The following is a 21,715-nucleotide window of genomic DNA, read 5'->3' on the forward strand; positions in this document are numbered from 1 at the left end:
TGCAGAGCCTTTCTTCAGCATCATGGATCAGCCTGTAAAATGGGTCCCCCGTAGTTAATACAGCCCTTATTATGCATAAATTAAAACTTCAGAGCAGCCCAAACTTTGCATCCATTCCTTTTGCAGACTTTCCTCCATTTCCTTGACGGTAATGATCCCTCCTGACAGCCATGTTCCATCTAATTCCAGCCTCCCAGATGTGAAATTTTAGTGGTCAATGAGCAAGCCTATTTGCTTTGTGCAAGCCAAATACTGGCTCAAAGTATTTATTTTTAGCTGGGTTGTTAATCCCAGAAAGAGGTATGCATTTGAATACGAGTCAAAGGACTTTAAGAACTCTTTTAAGTATTCCATATCCAGTGCTTTCAAACCTGGGGAAAGTAAAATCATCACAATACATGCTAACAGTGCAGTTAGAAACAAACTTTATTGTCTGAAATTATTTACACAATATAAATCTCTTTGAAAGGTACATTACTTCATTTAATCAATGGTAGAAGGCCTTATAATAGCTCCAATAACATTTAGTTGAAAAGATTTACAATTCACTCCAGTGGATAAATGATGCATCTAAACTCCACAACATACAAGAAGGGTCATGGGGACTTTTTGAGGGATGACAGTGCTGGAAGGTGACGAAGGCTTATTTGTAAGTTGAGCTTATTTTATTCACAGGACATAAATGGATTCGTGTTTAAAAGAACACTGAAAAATATGCAGTAACAAAAAAACCCACAACAAAATGGAATAGATCCCTAATATGCTATGGCCCTGTTTCTGCAGGTATTTAAAGGGTTTTAGAAAGCTGGATTGAGAGGCTTGACACAGAACCAATGAATCTAAGTCATATTTAAGAAAGATTGGATACGCTTGCAGTGCTGAGACTATTCAAAGCACTTGTGTACAAAACAGCATTATTAACTACCACAGACTGCATCTGAGATACAAAATGTTAAAAGGAACATTTCTACCAAAAAAAAAAAAAAAAAAAAACTTTCACACGCTGAAGACTTGACACCTACCATTTTTTGATAACACTTAAGAATTACCACTATCAAAAGCTTACAAACATATACTTTTTTCCAGTTCACACTGCATTTTATGGCATTGTATACAACATTTTTCTTGTTTCTCTTCCATGGTCTCTTTCATCTTGTGTTTTGCATGGATCTCTATGTGGGGGGAAAAAAAAACACAACATAGAAAAAACACAGCTTCAATACCACAAAAATAGGCTGGTGCAGTACCTGAAGTTATTTCAGCATTTATTTTTTAAGTTTGTTAGAGTTCAAGTAATTTGCTTTCTAAATGTTCACAGAGCTTCTAATTTCCACCAAGTTTTCTGTGTGTCAGACCTCTATAAACATCAAATCAAACATATTTGGGAACTCCATTAAGTCCCACACCATAGGGAACCTGAGACATCAGCACAAATTTGGAAGGCTACAGAAACAGCTAATGCAAAGTCTTGAACCAGAAGGTCTGGTGAAGTCTGGCCACCTGTTTTAAAATCATAATGGACTTCAGGGCCATTCCAGTCAGTTTTCTGACATTTCACAGTAATAATAAAACAGTTTATTAAAGAACTTGGTACAGACTACCACCTACACTATTAAATACACAGAAAAGCCCAACATACACTTAAGTGTTGCAAATTAATCAACTGCATAGGGTTTTTTTAATAATCTTTTGGAATGTTTCTTCCTTCTTCCCCCAGGCTGACTTGTTTCCTAATCACAAGAACTTAATCTCTACAGATCAGACCAACTGAAAAAGTCACTTCAAAAAAAAAATAAAAATCAAACAATGCTTTTGCTAGTGTCTCCGCACATCATTTTGACAGAGCACCTCCATAAAACTGGCACATGCAAATGTTTCACACATTTTCCTTTCCACTCCGGAGGTCTAAGCACCACAAAGTTTGGTTTCATCTGACGTGTCCCATCTGGATTTGTGTGGTTTCTAACTGCTGAAAGCCACTTTCTTAAAAGTTGTGTGGTTGGCTAACAGAACACCTGCCTTGCAGAGGATCAAAGGTCATGGCTTTTCATGCCTTTCACAACTAATGAAAACAATGAGCTTGCAGCCCACAGTAATAAAAAGGGGGGAAAAGAATCAGCTGCAAGACTGCTCAACATCAGCCTTGCATTACCTCAAGGTCTGATCAAACGTTTTCTGTTCTACTGTAATTACAACCTGCCTGGTGTGGAAGAGATGATAGGAGACAGTAGCTAAATCCAGTAGTTTAGTAATCTAGTACACCTTAGAAGGCATCCAAGAACACTAAGCAATACAAAAACATTAGAACAAATCAAGACGACGGCCACCTTAAATGCAGACAGGTAAGATGTGGTCAATCTCCTCTGCAAACTACAGTAAGGACTACCCCAAATAAGAGATTATATTCCACCAGGTTATAGAACAGAGTTTTGTTTAATCAGAAAGTTACCCAAATTTGATTTAAGATTTCTTTCAGTAGGAGTAACAAAAGAATATTTTGTAAGCTTTTATTAGGTACCAAAGGCTTTAAAAAATCTGAACTACATTTTGAAACAAACTTTACCCTTTACAGTCTGCTCTTGTCCTTAAACCATTCAAGTAACTAAGCATAGCCAATACCCTGCTACATCCAAAGCTTGAGTTTCCATGTGAATGATTTCCTTTTACTGATATTTACTGAGCCCATCCCTCCTTTTGACTAATACTTCTTTGATAAGCTCAATTCCCAGGACCCTAGTAACTTCAAGTGCCAACACTGATAAGCATGCGTACCTTTCATCCAGTGCAGGTAAAGCTGACAGGATGTACAAACTGTATCAAGATCGGATTTGTCAGATGGACAATGAGATTTGCACACCAGTGTTTTCCAACAGTTATTAAACACAGCAGTGACAAGGATAAACTAACAGCTTGAAGGACACTATGGAGTTCAAAACAGACAGCAAAAGGCAACAGCAATGAAATAGTCAAGCATTTGGGGAAAACGTCTATGCTCCCAAGATTAAAGGCCTCTTCAGAAAGGGACTTCTTACACACAAAAATTCTGTTGAAAAGTCACGTACTGACAAAACAACACAATTTTAGTCAAAAAGGAAATAGTTATAATTAAGTATGGAAAGAAGCTTTTATATTCATGTTTCCCCTGATGAAGTACAGTTGTGGGCACAGGGAGGAGGTGGAGGGAATGGCACACAGGGAAAATACCTCAGGTAAGTTTCAAATAGTCTAAAGAGGCTACTAATAGTTCTAGTGTTGAGGAAAATGACTGGCAGAACTATTTTAGTGATTTGGGCATTTATTATAAGCATTTAAAAGTTATCATCTAATCCTAGTATAAGGCTATATCCACAAAAAACATTGAAGTTGGGGGACTTCTATCACAACTAACTCAACTGGTGTCACCATGGGAGCGCACACTTTAAGAGTACTTCAATTCAACGTGCTTATGTTTAGGAGTTACCATCATTCAAGAATGTATAGGAAATTTTAGTAAACAATTTTAACAGCTTTCCCTATACCACAGGTACTACATGTACCTCTGACACACAGTTAGCCCTATTATTAGTATAGACTTTCTCTTCATCTTAGTACTGTAAAAACTCCTTTATTCCCAGAATCATTCCCAAGAGCAAGATTCCAAAAAAGCTAAAGGGAAAAAAGACACTGGATGCCCAAGGCTATAAATGGGTACCTTAACATAAAACTATTATGTTCTGTTACAGGTCAATTTAATAAAAGAAGTCTGCACACAGAGTTAGATTTCTTCTTTACATCAAAATTTCTACAAAATAGGAGAGAATACAATGCAATACACAAATCCATAAATGCAAGATACAGTACAATTCACACTAATTTACAAATGGTTATTTACACTGTTTTATATACACACAGTCAGACCTGGTTAATGCAAATTTGGTAAGTCCTTTTAAAACACAAATTAAGAAGTATAAATGAAGAAATTTTAAGTTATGTGACAAAAGACTAGTTATCATTCAGAAATCTCTAATACTTAGGTGACCTAAGAAATTAGGCATGAATTAGCCAGATCTGACTGCAGAAATGAGAAGAAAAATTCACACTATTCTGCTTTACAAAAGCAACCAGGCCACTATGGTCTATTGACTTGATGCTATTTATGCAAGAATGCCGTTTCTAATAACCCTCTTTATATTTACAATATAGGTTTAACTACAGTAAGAATTATTAATTTAGGCATTCATGCCCTTAGCTTAACATAAAGGCAACAGAATATCTTCTTGGCAAGTCACAGTCAAAACTACTACAGGATGTTTCTAGAGCTCAGTCATCTGATTTGTCCTCCTTCATCTTAATGTTGCTAGTAGAGACTGAGATAAATTAATTGAAACAAGTACACGTTCTCTACTTCGGTGCTCTAGTACCTAACTTACATTCAGAATGTCCTGTATTCACAGTTTCAAGCTACCTTATAATCTGCAATGCTATTGCAAATTACTGCTTCAAACTTAACACATCTGTAGATATTCCTTAGCATGTGAGAACATCACTGGCTCAAACGGATGCGGAACAAGGCTCAAGGTAACTGGCATTTCATTTTGGAAAGTGTTTTACAGTATTTTCTCAGAACTTATCAGGATTTGTTTTAATCTGCACTTGTCTTGAAAGAAAGCTGATGCAAAGCAGCATTTAAGTGTGTAAAATGAATTTCAACATGCAAAATGAAAGCCTCTACCAGTACTGCAAAGTCAGCCACTGTAACTTGTGATAATCCTTGTGCTTCTTCGAAGTGGCTCAGGAAAAGCTTGCAGTATTTACTATCTGCTTCAAAGTGCTTTTACGGGATTCAGTGGAACTTCAATCCACAAGAATGAGATTGAGCTGCACTCATGAAGAGCTTTGGTTCTGCAGAAGCAAACTTCCACTCCTACAGTTATTGCTACTTGAGCTATTCAGACAAAAATACTACTGAAAAAAATTACACTAACTCCAAACTCCATACTGGTACCTGAAAAAAGAATGTTTTTTGCCAACTGTTGGGAAAGTTAGGATCTGTCAAGTGTTAGATTTCCCAAGACCAAGTGAACTTCACAGTCTTTTTCAAATATTTCACAAATACAAAGCAACACTGCCAGAAATAAAGTCACCTCTTGAAGAAAATAGTAGTAAAGAGTTCAAAAATTTTTACCAATCTTACTTCCAAGCTGATCTTGCTGAACTTAAAGGGACTATACCAAGACAGCAGGGTATTATTCAACATATGTCAATAATGTCAACAGGGAGAAAGTAGACAAAATTAAAGTCTTCAGTGCTTTCATGAGCTCTAGCAACATCCTTGATAACTGCTACAAGGGAAAATATGTCTACTTTAGCTATTTGTTTCTATTTAACTACCAAGAAAATCTGTCCAGTATAATAGCCTCCAGCTAACAAATGCTAACGAAAATGGTTACCTAATTTCAAGTTACAAAAAAAAAAATCCCAGTTGTCCCATTTGTATTAAGAATTTTAAGGTTTTCACTGAAGGAAAATAAAATAAAATTGGAAACATTCAGAGACGAATATAAAGAAGAGGAAAAAAATCCCAAGCCTTGCTTTTGTAAAATAACAGAATGCCATTCAAAATGGTCTTCAAAGGTGAAAATTTCTCACATAAATTTTTTGTCCTGAATCAATCCAAGCTTTTGTAAAGCACATATGTATATATATGTGTACATATATATACACATATACACACAGCAGTGTGCCATAAAGCAATTTTGAATAAATATCTTTGCTGGAGTCTGTACAACAGACTCCCCATAGTATTTACTCTTCAGGTAAGCTTGTGTTCGCATGTGTATATGCACACACACAGACTTTGTACATGTGGGCACTTATGTGACCAAAGTGCAAAGTTTTTCAGAGTATAAGCAGAGTTGAGCACATGCCTGCCCAACTCCACACTGCATTGTTGGGTTTTAGTTTTGTTGTGGATTTCTTCCCTTCCCCCATCCCACCCCCAGCCCCTTTCATATTTAAAGCCTCTTTTCCATGCAAACTTATACATTGTTTTAAGTAAACATTTTCTTTTCAATTCACATTTTGTAATCCAGACCATTCTTGGTATAATAGCTTTAAGAATTAAGAAAACGTGTGTGATGATCAAAGCCCCGTTGTTCAAGTCATATACTTTTCCATATTATCCTTCAAACTGGAGACTTTGAAAAGTAATTTGCTGCCACAGAAAAAAAGACAGACATACCAGAATCTGCAACTACAGGACCAAGCATTTAAGACTAGAATCCAAAGTTAGAAGATGGCAAAGCAGAAAGATGTCAACAAATATGCTAACTGTAAACCTAAGTGTCTTGCTCCCCAGTGCAACAGGATCTCTCTTCACTAATTTTCAGTTCAATAGTCCATTCCACTAGATATTGCTGAAGCACATCAAATAGACACCAGAATAGTGTTCAAATTTAGAATCAAGTTTCAAAGAGGAATATAGATTTGGAATAGCGGTCTTTTGCTTTAAAAGTACACTTAATAAACAAGCAGCTTTTCCACAGAAGTTAGAGATGGTACATATCCTCAAAGAATGTGACAGCCACAGAATTTCACATTTCTACAGATTAACACATCAGTAAGGAGAAAAAAAAAAAATCAAAACATTAGCTTTTCAGCAAGCTGGCTGATTCTTATACAAAAGCAAAGTACCATAATATGAAAAGCTATCTTGTTCTTTTTTTAAAAAAGAGGGAAAAAATAAAAATCATCCTAACCTTTTTCCCTAGTTACACCACACTGGTGTTCTTACAAGTCTATCATCACTCATTTTGCTTGTATACATCTAAAAGATTAATATTCTCTGAACATGTTTTCTTTAATATAAGTTAATGCAACTTCAATAAAATAAGTTGTTAAACAAATCCTTTGGAACAACTTCACTGTCTGCACCCAACTTTTACAAAAACTGATGAAAGCAGCAATGGAATCATGTTAAACTTACAATAAATAATTCACATACAACATATGTTAAATTACAAAGAAGGATTAAATTGCCATTTCTACAACTTCTTATAAATTTAGCAAGTTTCTAATCTGTTTTATATCAACAGCAGTACATATGCTCTTCATATTAAATTTAACATTGAAGGACTGTTTAGAGGCATTATTTATAAAGCAAGAACCACCAAGTGAGCATTATAGAACTCCAAAAAATGTTTAGCTTTTTTCCAGTATCTGTTCTTAGAAAAGATTCAGGGGTTGTCTATCCACTTGGTAAGTTTTTTCCTCTTCATTACTCAGGAAGAGTTAATGTCATGACCTCCAGCTTCATTTTGAAATACTGGTTAAACCGAACAATTGAATACCTATTCAAAGGGAGAGAGAGATTTGAAGTTAAGAGCTGGCAACTACTAACATGAAAACAGCCATGCTAGGTAGGACTAGTCAAAAGTCCACCTACCCCAGTACCCCGTTTCCAACACTGACCCTTCACAACTGCCAAAGGAAGAAATTAATAACAGAGCAACCATATTATGGTACTTCCTCACCACCCCCCAGCTTGCTACAGTTTGCAAAATAAATGCTGTTCCAGGATTATCAGGGTGGTGGTTTTGTGTTTAATAGTTCTTAATAGACTGTCCAACAACTGACAACTACAATTCCAGAGAAATCTGATCTTGATCATTGCAAGAATGAAGTTTTATTCAAAAGTGGCAAGTTTGGAGTTCTACCACCTATGCTTTAACTTGGTTTTTTTCTGCCATCTAGCGGTTACTAACAAGTACTTCTACTTGAGAATAGTCACAAGAAGGAATACATTCACACTTGTCTCATTTACAAAATGACACAACAAAGCCTAGTAAACTGGCTTAGTAAGCGAGAAAGATTCTAAAGTGAGACCTTTTACCAAGCTAAACTATTAATTTTACCACCTTGCCCAGTCCCCTATGGAGAGATGAATTCCTCTGCTTGTTGCCATGAAAGACCATTTGAAAAAATGTCAAAGACACACATCACATCTACCCGAAACAGAATGCAACTGGCCAGTGTCTTGGGCAACAGAACTTAACATTCACTGGCATTACGAAGACTCTTTAAAAAAGATCAACACTCCATGCAAGGTAAACAAGCTCTTTTGTACAAGAGCCCCATTTCTTGACTCTTGCAGTTGGAAATGTATGTCTATCTGACAGATATTACACCACACAGACCAACTTGACTTTTATGCCTTTGTCTCTCCAACAAAACACACTCAGTGCCCAGAAGCATTTACTTCTCTAGTTATCTTCCTTGCCTTGTTGTACCACGTGTTTTAGCCAGGGGCACATACTAATTTCGAGAACTTATAGCAACAAAAAGTATAGACAACTTTTACTGTCTTGTTTTCTCTTTAAAATTAAGAGTTATAGTATGCTCATATAGATCAGGTCTGTTGCTCAGACCTCAGTTTCTGATAGCTAGGGTGCTGGACTAGATGGCCCCACAGATCCCTTTCCAGCCTCACATATTCTGTGATTATGTGCAGCAAGCACACTTACCCTAGAAAATCAAAGTCAATGGTGGAATATTTGGCTTGAATTAGAGCCCACAATCCCCAAAAGAAGTGTGAAGCCTGAAAGAAAAAAAGTTTTTAGTGAAAGATTAACATTATATAAAATCCAACATGCAAACATTCTCACATGGAGACAAAGAGTTATCTACAAGAGAACTCTTAAAACACAATCTTTTTGTAAAGTTGTTTCATATCTCTTTACTAAAGAGATTGGTAAACAATTATTACAGAAATAATTACTGGCCATTGGAGGAACAAATCATTGGCCTTCTGATTCTACATGTGCCGTTTTCAAGAAAAATAATGTTGCATTTATGAAACAGGTCATCTATTAAGTAGTCTGCTGTACAACCCTATACACCATGTTAAAAAATGCACAGAAATATAACTATCTCATTTCTACTGCTGCTAAATATCTATGTATTATTCTACATAGAGTATTCAACTGCAGTGCAAATATGAAATTCCTTTTGAATCTTTGATTATAACCCTTAGGCCATTATAACTACAACTCACTTTCACTACTGACTTGGACGAAGAGTTACAATCTGTAGCTATGAAGAGAACCTCTAACTCATCAGCACTTACACAAATTTCTCATCTGTTCCAAACTTACTTCCATTACAAGTCCACATTAGCAGTCTGGAGGCCTATGTTCAGTTTCAGACTGAAACTATGGATTACATTAATGATATGTTTGTTAGTATACTTCAAATGAAAAAAATACATGTAATGGCCATGAGCTTGATAGTCTCCTTGTGAAAGACATTTCTGGACCACCCAGGTTATAAGCGATATACTTCAGACTTCTGTCCAGTAAATAACAGCTTATAGTAATTACCTAAATTGCTTCCTGAAGTTTGCATGTTACACTTTACCAGAAGCGTACAGAAGACACATGCATGCGCACATGCCTGAAAACACCTTAAAATGGCAACTACTGTATGTACATGTGAATCCCTATTGTACATCTAGTTTAGGCAACTTCATCTGATAGCATATAGTTTGGCATTGTACACCAGCATCCACTAACTTTAGTTTGTATTTTCTCTTAGCAGGGCTTCACACATTAACTGACACAAGAGCGGCAGTATTTGTGCATCGTGTGTGGTCTATAGGCAGGTCTTGAGCTGTTCTCTAAACAGAACTCTATCTTCTTAAACATTAGTATGACCATAGTTGAAAACTGACAAAACAATGCTATATATTTTAAAACAGACCACTAGTCTGCTTAATTGCAGATCTAACTTTCCTAAATGACTGGGACAGCAGAATTCAACAGTAACAGTTGATAACAGAGATTTTTAAAAGAATAACAGCAAACAAGCCAGTATTTTTAAGGGCTTGTTTAATTATCATCTTCCTAGAATGTGAATGTATTACCTCACTGCAACCATTCACTTTTGCCAGAAAACTGAAGGTATTACAGTAACAGAGGTGTGCTTGGATTAGTCTGAAAGAGTACTGAAATAAGGTCAAACTTGCTTCTTAGCCTTAGTCCTCCTATGAATAGCTTGGCATTTTATTCTTCAGGAGAAAGCGAAATAAAGTTATCTAGCTATTGGGTAAAAGGCACTTTTGCAGTAATGTTTCCTCTCACATCCTCCAGGCAAAACAAGATCAGGGCTAGTCAGAAAATGTAACAAAAATAATGTGAACCTGTAAAGTATCTCCAGAAATTACAGAGATAAAGCTTGGGAAAAAAAAGACATCTTCAAACTGCTTCTAACAGTATACATAAATAGGACATTCAAAGACTCAATGCCACACCTATTTAACTACTTATTCTACCTCCAGGAATTACACTTGATGTGGTTTTTTTCTTGAAGGACAAGGCACCAAAGCCAGATCAAAACTGAACATGCTCCATCCTTTCAAAGGAAAAGAACAAGGGAGTGAAGCTTTTACATCCAAACTCTGTGAAAGACAGACTGACAGACAGGAGACAGCTTATAATGCACAAGATACAGGAAAAGCAATGAGCAGACTCACAGCCAGCCCTCACACTCTGCAACAAGGCAAAAATTCTGGGGAATGACACGAGACTACATGTGCACTTTGCTACAACTTAAACCACTAAGGTGACCAAAACCAAACATAAAAGCCACTCCTCTCTGCTTGCCGAGACACTGCAGGCAAGGAAAGAGTTAAGGTAGTACTGAAAGACTCTAGAGTAAGGAGGGGGGGTGAGGTAAAAAAAAAAAAAGAAATCAAAGTATCCTACATTTACTCTAGCAACATTTTATCATCTTATTTTAAAAGAGCTTCTAAAATCAGAAGATTTATAAATCTGTATAAAGCACTACCTTGCTTTGTCTTCTTACCATTACAAGCACAAGTTCAACACAGACCCACCATAAGCTCCAGCCAACTCAGGAACTTGCCAGACCAATAAATAGTCAGTAGAAGTACTCACTAAGCTCACCTCCTCCTTTTCTGAATGTTCACTGTCTCTTTTCACTAGGAATATTCTACAGAGAATTTAACACACAACATAACAGAAAGTTTCCACAGAACAGGCTAAGGAAGTTTTTCTTTCCATGCCACAGCACTCAGAGTAAGAAACTGGCAGTTACATTTGTCCATAGCTCTATAGCACTTAATATATTCTAATCAAGTGTTTGTTATTTACCAGTGCAAACTGATTGACTTGAACATATAGAACTTCAACTTCTTTTTCACTGACTTCTGTGCCAAATCCTTTATATTCTTTGTAGGCCTCAAGGTAAGATCTCAGCCATTGTTCCTGTAATTTTCTGTTAGGATAAAGGCTGTAGTCTACCTCATTTACTCCTAGGAAAAAAAAAACACACAACCTATTAGAACCTTACAGTGTCCAAGACAACCGTTAGAATCACATTACTGGACTAATTCCTCCCTCCCCGCCCCCACACACGCACAAATTGATGTGGACAAACATCAGTGTTTTTACTTTGATCTGACTTTATCAGTTACATGTTGGGAAGAACTTCTCACACACGAATTGGAATGTTCAACATCACAAAAAGATTTATGCTGTATATGTTTTCAGCCACATACATATTCTACTTGTATTCTGAAATTCAACAAGTTTGGCTTTGAGAGAAGCCTTAAGTACTTGCATTATGAAACAAAAGCCCTCCCAAACATATCACAGGAAAAGGGACTTGTATGCAGCCATACCCAAAGCTGAATCCTGATGCATACATATTGTCACCAACCAAGCACATATTTGAGAAAAATTTATTAGAAGTCTACCCCTCTCCTCCACAGAGTATCGGTAGAATTAGAAGTCTTATCTCCATAACCACTCTTTTTGTCTATTTTTCTTCCTATACTGGAGCTGCTTAGTCACAGGCCATACGGAGTCTGCCAGGAGTCCCAAGCCCAGATCACAGTTCACTCCCACTAGCTATCATTCCCAGACGATCTGGAAGTACTCCTTAAGTCTTATTTTATGAAGAGTGCAATCCCCCAGCACCTAAACTCTTCCCTGTGTCAGATCACTCAAATTTAGCTTTTAAGAAAAATAATCATATTGTTACTGGATGGATAGAGAATAGTAGAGGTGAAGCACAGCTGTTCTTCACAGGCAAAAAAAAAAAGTATGTGTGTTTAGTCTTCTTACTGTTCTTAGCTCCTTAAAGATGTAGTCAGACTCTGACAAGTCCCAGACGAAAAATCAAAAGCTCTCAAATATATTTTGTAAAGAATTTAACTTGCTTTCCAAATACTTAAATTACCAAGTACACACTTGAAATTTTTTGAAGTTTCCTAGACTTAACATTCAGTTTATGAGCCAATGACTAGTAGATTTCACCTACTCCTAATTTCACCATACTGTGCTTTCCATCTATACTAATCAGTATGTAGGTTTTTCTTGTTGCCCCATCTTCTGAAATAACAGAGCATACACTCAAGGTTACTTCTCTTATGTAGTAAATGGAATGGGCATTCACTGAAAAAATCTAACTAGTTAATGAATGAATCTACCAACACCTTATTCCTAAAATCCACCTTTTTCCTATCACACAGTCTTAGCCTTTACTTCTCATTTTAGGATATGACTCAAGGGCAAGTACTTAGCACACACATTCAAAGGCACCAAAAACAACATAAGCCTGACATTTAGAACTGTGGAACCAGAAAGCATATTCTCAATATATACTTATGCTGTAAAAGATTCATTCATGCAGTATTTCATTACAGTGGGGTGTCTATGCTGTGTCATTTCACAGAAAGATACTGTGAAAGCTTTAAGTTCTGTATCTATCCAACTGTACCAAGACTTAGGACATGATGTTCCCATTTCTGGGTTCGGCGAAGCTGCAAAAGAAGGACATAACTGGCCTGCAAGATGAGACATCCACACATTTTGATACCACCAGGTGAACAGCTATATACATGTATGTAGACAAACAAAGAAAAAAGAATGAGCTTTTTGTAAAACCAGTTTCCCTTTACCTCAGAAATCCATTTTTTACCTGCAAATTCATTGAAGTGATTTCCAATGTCATAAGCCAGGTAGTTGTATCCAGAGTACTCATAGTCTATGAACTGCACATCACCTATGTGAGACACAACAGCAGCAACATCAGAGTCCGTATCAAAAGAAGTCACAGCCCTAATCCTGTGGTGTCCTTGGAAGTTTTGGGGAAAAAACAAAACAAAACCACACACCCGTCTTACTTGTGCCCAGTTGTGTGCACTCACACATTCCAGGGTAAGGCTGTGATTTTTATGATACGAGATTCCCTTAAAATATTAATTCAAAAATGCTCTTAAATAATTACTTAGACCTTAGAAGTCTCTTATTTTTAAATTGTGAATAGCAGAATTTCAATTTTAACTTCTACCACATGAGGGCATCCCTTACCTTCAAATACAGTAGAAGATCCTTTATTTAAATTTTATGTAGAAATAACAGATCAATTTTTCCCTGACTTAAAGAACAGTCCTGTTTATTCTCACACAAGCGTGAAACCACAGTGGGCTAACATGTTGCAACACCCTGACATTTCCTTTAACATGTTGATGTTTGCTGCTTCCTCCAACCACACAGACAAACCAAGACTATTCTTAATTGTTGCTTTTTTCAGCTGGCTTAAACTAGTCTCAAGAAACCAGACAATCCTTAAGTCCTCAAAGCTATGAAACTATGTAGCGCTATGTAAACAAGCACTGAAAGCAGCAACCACAGCCCCAAATGTTTCCAAACCACATTTACCTATAGTGAAGCTGGGGAAAATGCTTCACTCAAGGTAATACAGCACTGAAGCTGCTCAAGGATGTCTACACCACAAAGAGTCAACACATTACAAGATAGATTAAACTAGAGCTTTTTATTTTAAGGGAAACCAGCCAGTAAAATTACTAAAAACATCAGAAAGGGACCAATGGGTTAACTTAAGAGCTGTTTGCACTAAAACATAAAAATGCAAAATCTTGTATTTCCCACTGCTATGGGATATAACTGAAATGAAAAATTTTCAGTTGTACCCTTCTTCTCTATACCATTCTTTTGATGACTAGCTGCATATTTACTCAATAAAAAGATATTCCTTCTATTACAATGAACAGTCTTCTTAATATGACTTAAAACATCTTACAGATACTAATGCTAATTATCAGAACTCCAGGTAAAAAAGTAATTTAAGAATAACATTAAAGTATGTTATGTATTTCCTAGACTAAGGATTTTAAGTGTCTAATATACTGCCTCCTTAAGCTTTATGGCTATCACACACATCAAATACAACAGTTTTGCCACATAAATGTCCTGGCCAAGTTATCACAGAACAACTTTGTTGTTAGAAGTGTTCCTTTCTGTGAAGTTCATCTTTACCGTATTTGAAATACTAACAAATTTTTTCAGATGGATAAATCTTCTTGTCTAAGAACAACCACCCCACAGCACAAAATTGCTTAGTCACAATCCTCCAAGTCTGAGTTTACCCTTACTTTCACCGAAACAGAGGACTGCTTACCAACGTTATGAGGTTCAACCTTTTAGGCTCTAATAAACCAACATGAAAATGGCCTGCAAAGTGGCAAGCTCCTCCCGGGAAAATCTTGTTGGCAATGGAAAATTGAGGTTCTCTAGAACTCTGAAGGGACAAGAAGTTTTACAGCAGTTGCAGCCAAGATCTTATAATATTGTCACAGATTAACTTCTGCCACTGCTTGACTGGCAGGTTCATATGCTTGCACTCCCCACTGGTTCTTTAGTACTACTTTTAAAAACAACACCTCTAAGTTACATGCCAGTGAAAATGCACAGCCCAACCCTGGTTAATATTCTGCTACACAACTGATCTCCAGATCCCCCCCCCCCCCCCCCCCCAATCATTTAATATTGTTTGTATTTAGAGGTTTTTTCTTCCTCCCTCCCATGAAATACAAACACGGCAGGTAAAAGTCTGCTGGCAAAATATTAACATAAGGAATACTTAACATTTTTTATGTGCAAGTTTCATTTTGAACAGATCTATGTGCTATTATGCATTTTTAAGTACAGCTAACATTTAAAACTTACTTTCAGATATAAATAACATTACATACAAAATTGTATCTAACAAGATACAGGCGAGGCTGTTACTAGGCACTCTCCTGTGGGGAACTGCATGTGAACAAGTGATGTGATAAACCTTCAGTCAGTGCACAAGTAGCACAGTGCAAGGCACCACAAGGCAGCAACAATGGCATATCCAATCTGTAGCAGATGAAGAAAATTCAGCAAACTCACATTCGATAAGACAAAAGTTCAAAGTGAAAAACTGTTTTCACTAATCTTTCAGACTCATGCTACTGTGGAACTCAACTTTAATTTTTGCATGAAGGCTCAAAATAAAGATGCACAGTTCTGTGAAACCAAAAGCAAGCAAAAACTAAGTTTGCCACTTCATAAATGCGTAATGCATACATGTCCCACCTACCTTGTTTCAGAAGAAGAAACTCTGCATTAATTGTTTAAATATCTATAGTATTAGAAGTTCATTTTAAGATTTACTGCAGTTCATAGGGAAAGCCATTTCTAAAAGATATGGCTTACTAGTTAAGAAGCTAGTTTGTTATGATGTTTCTAGTAATATCACTGGGATATTACTGGGAGCAGGCAGACCAACAAGAGACAGTAGTCTAAGAACATCTGTATTTTATTGAAGTGAGAAATGATTTAAAACTAAGCTCTACCATCTCTCTGGAGAAGCTACTGTTAACCACCAGGAACAGAGACATCAAGAGTATTAAGTATTTCAAGTTGAAATACATTCTTTTCTTTCAGGGGTCTCCTAGTGTAGACAGTATGCAATGTGATCTACAAAAACCACATAAAGATACAAAATGGAATACACGTCATGTTCCATGCACCAGAAATAAATTTTTAAAATAGATCAAGTAGTAGTTAATAGAGCATCTGCTAGATCTCCTCGGGGAACTGAAAGGTAGGAGGGTGACAACAGCTCTCTCTTTCTAGCTGCTCTTCACTTTTAATGGTTTAATAAGGTAAGCACTTTCGACGTGCAAGTCCTAGCTGTAGTTATCACAGCAGAATGATGTATCCTGAGTTTCGTCCCATCCTGCTCATCAGGTGAGCCACTGAGGCCCTAGAAGACAGCTTCAGTAAAGACAGCGATCTATGCTATAAACATACTTGAAAATTCACAAACGGGTATTATACCCAAAGAATAATTTTAGCTATAAATACCCAATACAGCTTTGCAAAACAAAACAGGTTTTTAGATCAAAACCAGAAGCCTTAAACATACCTCAGTCTTCAGAAGCACTGAGCACCCACAGACTCCTACCAAAGATCATAGAAAACATTGGGTAGGCAGAGGGAACAAACAGAACAAAACCAGCCATCTACCTACACACTTAACTCCCTGGCAGGTGATTTTAATACATTCAAAAAGAACACATATAGATACAGACAAAAGAATACTGATACTTGGTCTTATTAAAAAGCAAGTATTTGAACACTCTTAAAACACCGGGTGTTTTTTGTAACTCCCAGGTCATGTTGGAAAAAAACAACCCCAAACTTTAAGAGCATCAGAACACAAGGTCTATAAATAAGCAGTACCAAGCATCAAGCATATTTTGACTACACTGATGTCCAAATTGTAATTAAAAGCAACGTGAAGCTGAGTTACAGCCTTCAAAGAGTAGATGACACTGATAATTATAAGTTATGTAAAGTTAACACTTGCAAATTTTCATATCCTGAGTGATTGAAAAACGGACATTAACAAAACAGCAAGAGGCAAGAGTTCTCACAGCCACAGTATGAACAAATTCAAATGAGATGAGTGAAACTCCATTAAGTGAAGCTAGCACTCAACATGTTACTCCAGTGTCAAATAAAATTTAAGGACATGAGCCTGATTCTTTTTAAAAGCAGTATGCAGCACAACCATGATTTTTCTTTCAATTCTGAAAACGTAACATGAATTTAATGCAGAGGACAAATCTAAAGTAAAACACTGGGACAAGCCATAATCATTCTAACTGCATTGGACAGGAGTCCTGGTAGCTACTGATAGTCTGTAGCTTACATGCATACACACACCCACCCTGTGCCCAGTAAATGTGCAAATTAAGCATTCACAAACAACATAATAAATACAGTATTGCTAAAACCAATAAAGGAGGTGTGCTTTTCTCCTCAATAAAGTCTGTGCAAAGCTGGTAGTGTTTATCTGGTTTTTCAGAAGCTGGCACCAAAAAAAGAGAAGTAGTTAATCTAGAAGACCAATTCTCTTTTAATTCCAGTTAAGGGTCATCATGGTCTTTTTGATACACAGAAGCTTTTCTAGGTGGAAGAACAAATTTAGAGTACAGTATCACCCAAAGCTGTTAACTACCTTCACACAATTCGATCTCATTCCTAATGAAGAATATCTTTAAAAATTCTATTCTGGGCTCTTGTAAAATTATTTGTATGCCAATAAAAGCTTTTGCTCTGCTAAACAGAATTCTAGCAGTACACGTTTCTTTATAGTTAAAAGCTGAGCTTCCACTTCTAGAATCACATTTCCTCATCTTAAGATTGTACTAACAGACAGATTGATATTTTTTGCTTTGTAAGAAGTACACTATAAGAAATAGCCTTCAAATGACAAATATTCTTTCTACAGATGGCATTGAGGTTTGGTTACTATGAAAATGGTAGCTGCTGTATTCAGATTGAAGTTTTCCAACACAGTACATGTGCAACATTCAAACATAAGTTCAATAAATATATTTATTTCATATTTCCAAGTCCTTTCCCTTCCCAACTATTTACAGCTAGTTTGAAGTCAAAGTACTTCACATACCTCCCTCCTCCCCACCCTGTCCCCAAACACTAAGCACTCACACACTCTTTATTGTAGGATTGCTCATAAGTGATTCACTGCTGGCATTGTTTTTTCCTCCATTCTGTTTACAAAAAGAAAAGCATATAGCATTTGTTTTAAAAGTAAGGAACTTCAAGCCTATTGACCACAATAGTGGACCTTTTAGAGGAATTCCTCCCATTTTTTTTTGCAGCCTGGTTCTACTATGAAAAGTGACTATAAAAATTACTGTTACCTCAGTGGGTCTGTTCTGGAATGCTAAAACTGAAGGTAATTTCAGCACTGAACACAAACACCAAAAATAAATATATTTTTACAATATCACAATTCTAGTGTGTGTAAGACCACAAGCTGATTTTTTGCATACCTTACATGCTTCCCCCACCTTTTTAAGCAGAACTATATAACCCATCCTTGAAACTAAAACCACTGAAGTTTGATACTGAATTCTTAGAATTTAAAATTTATCTTACTAGCATTGTACAGATATATACATATATATGTATGCATATACCTATATAACTAGAAGTACTAGCAAATCCCTTCAAAAGTGGTATTACGCAGAGGGAAACTTGTACACAAACCACCAAGACTTCGTTTTCCCAATTCACATGCATTCAGTGCATATCTGACAGAGAAATTGGTTATACATACACAGCCAGTTTTCATACTAGAACCAACTCCAGCATGTCTTTGTCAGTTTTTATTTAGAATTTAAGGGACATAAGCTTAAGAGGTCAAAGACCAATGATAACTGATGGAGAAAATTTCAGCTACATTCAGTCATTTACATCACAACACTTTTGGTTTACATACCAATGATCTTACCAAACTGTCACAAACAAATATGAAGCTACTAGAAGGAATGTGTCATCCTCACTTCAAGAGAAAATCTGGATCTAACCTGATGAATTTGTTGTGCTCAGCTGAGCTCAGATATTTGAAATGAGAGGAAAGTTGTGCATTTTTACTGCACGATGGCCATTTTAGTGTTGCAAGTTTGTCTTTTGTTTTAATATCCTGTTTAATTGATTAATTTAGTAACCGAACCTCAAACCACTAAAAATCAAGAAATAAACTAAGTTTATACAGAAGCTTTACAGATTTTAATAGGCATTCTTTAATAACACAAATTGAGTTAAATGTATTATAATTAAAAAATTTGTCTTTACTAAGATGTGTATTGCCAACAACTGTATAAATAAAGTATGTATTTACAAAAGAAATCTTTAAGATGCCTATGTACGTCATGCGGAAAATAGTCACTGAATGTAGTATTAAGTATCACTAAGATACTTCATTATGAAAGTGTCTTCCCACAATTACAAACCAGAACAATACACATTTTATAAGAAATAACGTCTTCAGGTTATTTTCTATGCTTGTATGATTTTTTTTTTCCAATTCTAAAAGCTTTATTCAACTGGAATGGAATTAACATTAACAATTACATACTTTGAAGCCTAGTCATACAGGCAGGCTAGGGATTAACAAATTCATGAATTCATTAAAGAAAAGCAAGGAACACCAACATTCTTCCTCTCTACAGTAACATACAGCTGAGAATTATCTAATTAAGCAACTTTGTATTTGCACAGATATCACTACCATTGCATTGTGTCTTAAAAGCTCAAACTGAATTCACTTGAACAAGTCAATAAATGACACCACTGATAACAGCAAATGCAATCAGAGCATAAACAAAGCCACTCACTACTTACTGTTTAGTTCAACACCTACCTCGTTTCTTGTTGTAAATAATATTCTTACACAACAGGTCATTGTGACAGAGTACCACTGGTGATCCTAAATTTGACAGTCTTTCCTTCATCCATGCCATCTCTTCCTGAAGAACTTGAGGACTTGGAATGTCACTTAAAAACCTTTTTAGGTATAAGAAGTCTGAAAGTTAGTATTTAGTACTGTGTGTTCCATACCAAGCGTTTGTAATAACTTATTTTCCTCTAGATTCTTATTTCAAATAGTTCAACAGACCTTCTCCCAAACCAGGGCAACTCTTTCCCCTAGCACAACAGCAGTCAAATTTTGACAATTATTTCCCTTTATCCTCCCCAAAAAACAATTCTCTGAAGATTATCTGTGCTGTAAACATGACAGTCCAAAAATCAAGAGTAGAACTTGAGTACAATCCTGCACATTTTTAAATGAGTAAAGATTAATAGGATTGTAGCATGAGTTTAATTCACTTTTTGTTCACATTAATATTACTTCCTTCAAGAATACACAACAGTAAGTACCATGTACTGTATGTATCTACACAGAGGAAGTGAAACATCCCTTTCTAGTTCTAGTCACAGTGAATGTTTAAGTAGCCATTTTATCTTCTAGACTTACAATTAAGTACTCAAGTTCTCATTTTCCTCAAGAATGTTATGTTGTAGAAGAAAAAAATTCAAACAACTTTGCTAGAGCATTCTTTAATTACAATGCAGCAGGAAGTGCAGTTGGCATCAGTGATTTCAAAGAAGTTCCATGAAGAATGTTTTTCTGCTTCCTGAGTGATATGAAGTTTGATGATACTATACAAACACTTCCAAATTACAGTTCTAGCTTAACAGTTTGATCGCCACTCCAAGAAACACTGTCTTCAACTCAAGCTTCAAATTACAACACAGAAATTTTATTTAGGTTAAACATTGCTCCTAGTTTTGCCGTTCCTCTCATCCCAGTTTTCCAGTGACTGATGCCAGAACCCTTTGGAAATACTTTCTTATTTTGTTAAGATCTAAGAAAAAAACAGTTTGATTTACAACTCAAGAACTATATTGGGATGCTGAAAACAAAACGTAATCAAACCCTTAAACCCAGATGACACCATTATTCATACTCCATGATAGCACAAGTCTAGAATGACTGTGTGCATACCTATTCCTCCCCTGGAAAACACTCTGGGAGCTCATCCCATCATCCAAAACAGCTTTTCATTAACTTTACATCACCCAATTTTGGACATATTTGTTCAGTTTATAAATTTAAGACAGCTGAGAGATGCAAGTTAGAATGAACAACAAGCAGTACTCCTGCAACCCCAGTATTCACGCCAGAACATAGGTCTTGGATTGAGACTGATGGTTCGCTTAAAAACTGTTGAGGCAACTACCTTAAGAATGACATGACTTGACCTTGGTTCTTTAAAAAGAGTAAAAGAAAAATACCATCATTTAAGTGTCCAATCAAATGAAGAGCTGTATGTATATATACACAACATACCAAATTAATTGAAAGACTCTCCTTATCATACTTGACATATATACAGCTACTTCTGTATACAAGACTATGACAAATTTTACAAACTTAACAGTATGTGCTAATGCAAACCTATTTTTTTAAATATTCTTCTAGCCCTCAAGCAGAAAGAATGGGAAATCAGAAAAGCACATAATGAAATACCTACCTTTTATTTACTTCCTCATCTGCAAATTCTGTGGGTATAAGAGAGAAGTATTTCCCCATCTTGAGCCACAGATTAGATTTAGGGATCCATCCATTGTGTGCATGAATAGTATGGATTTTAGCAAGCTGTCTGGCAATGAGTCTAAAAAAAGTTTTAAAAAGTTTAAATTAATGTTACATTTACTGTATATCTGACAGTCTTCGTTACATTTCTCCTAGCAACAAGAGAACCCAAGTACAATATATTTAACAGAAAAACTGTAAAAAATGCAGTAAGGGAATCCAAAGAGGGTTTAAACAAGAGCAGCACAGCTATAGTGTAGCATCTTTCAAGACTCAAAAGGTCATTAGCAGCACTACTTGAGAGGAGAGGTGGGAGGGATTTGAGTTCAGTTACAGCATGTATACTTCACCAGTATTTACAGTCTACTCAACTTGCTTATCTTTAGAAGACTTAACTGAAATTAGC

The 21,715-nt window shown here is 36.1% G+C and overlaps 1 protein-coding gene across 2 annotated transcripts in view; it reads right to left on the minus strand.

Moving 5' to 3' along the window:
- Positions 1 to 408: 408 nt before the first annotated feature.
- Positions 409 to 21,715, minus strand: part of ETNK1 (ethanolamine kinase 1) — a 33,995-nt gene continuing 12,688 nt past the window's right edge. For both annotated transcript variants that reach the window (XM_074826391.1, XM_074826390.1), the window contains exons 3-8: positions 21,248 to 21,388; positions 19,573 to 19,715; positions 12,979 to 13,062; positions 11,148 to 11,308; positions 8,502 to 8,575; positions 409 to 7,328 (exon numbers count right to left, since the gene is read on the minus strand). In XM_074826391.1, the coding sequence (XP_074682492.1) occupies positions 7,256 to 7,328; positions 8,502 to 8,575; positions 11,148 to 11,308; positions 12,979 to 13,062; positions 19,573 to 19,715; positions 21,248 to 21,388 (676 nt within the window). In that variant the 3' untranslated portion in view covers positions 409 to 7,255. The remainder of the gene's footprint in view (positions 7,329 to 8,501; positions 8,576 to 11,147; positions 11,309 to 12,978; positions 13,063 to 19,572; positions 19,716 to 21,247; positions 21,389 to 21,715) is intronic.

The sequence above is a fragment of the Strix aluco genome, chromosome 5 (genome assembly GCF_031877795.1).
Source record: "Strix aluco isolate bStrAlu1 chromosome 5, bStrAlu1.hap1, whole genome shotgun sequence".
NCBI classification, from domain to species: domain Eukaryota; kingdom Metazoa; phylum Chordata; class Aves; order Strigiformes; family Strigidae; genus Strix; species Strix aluco.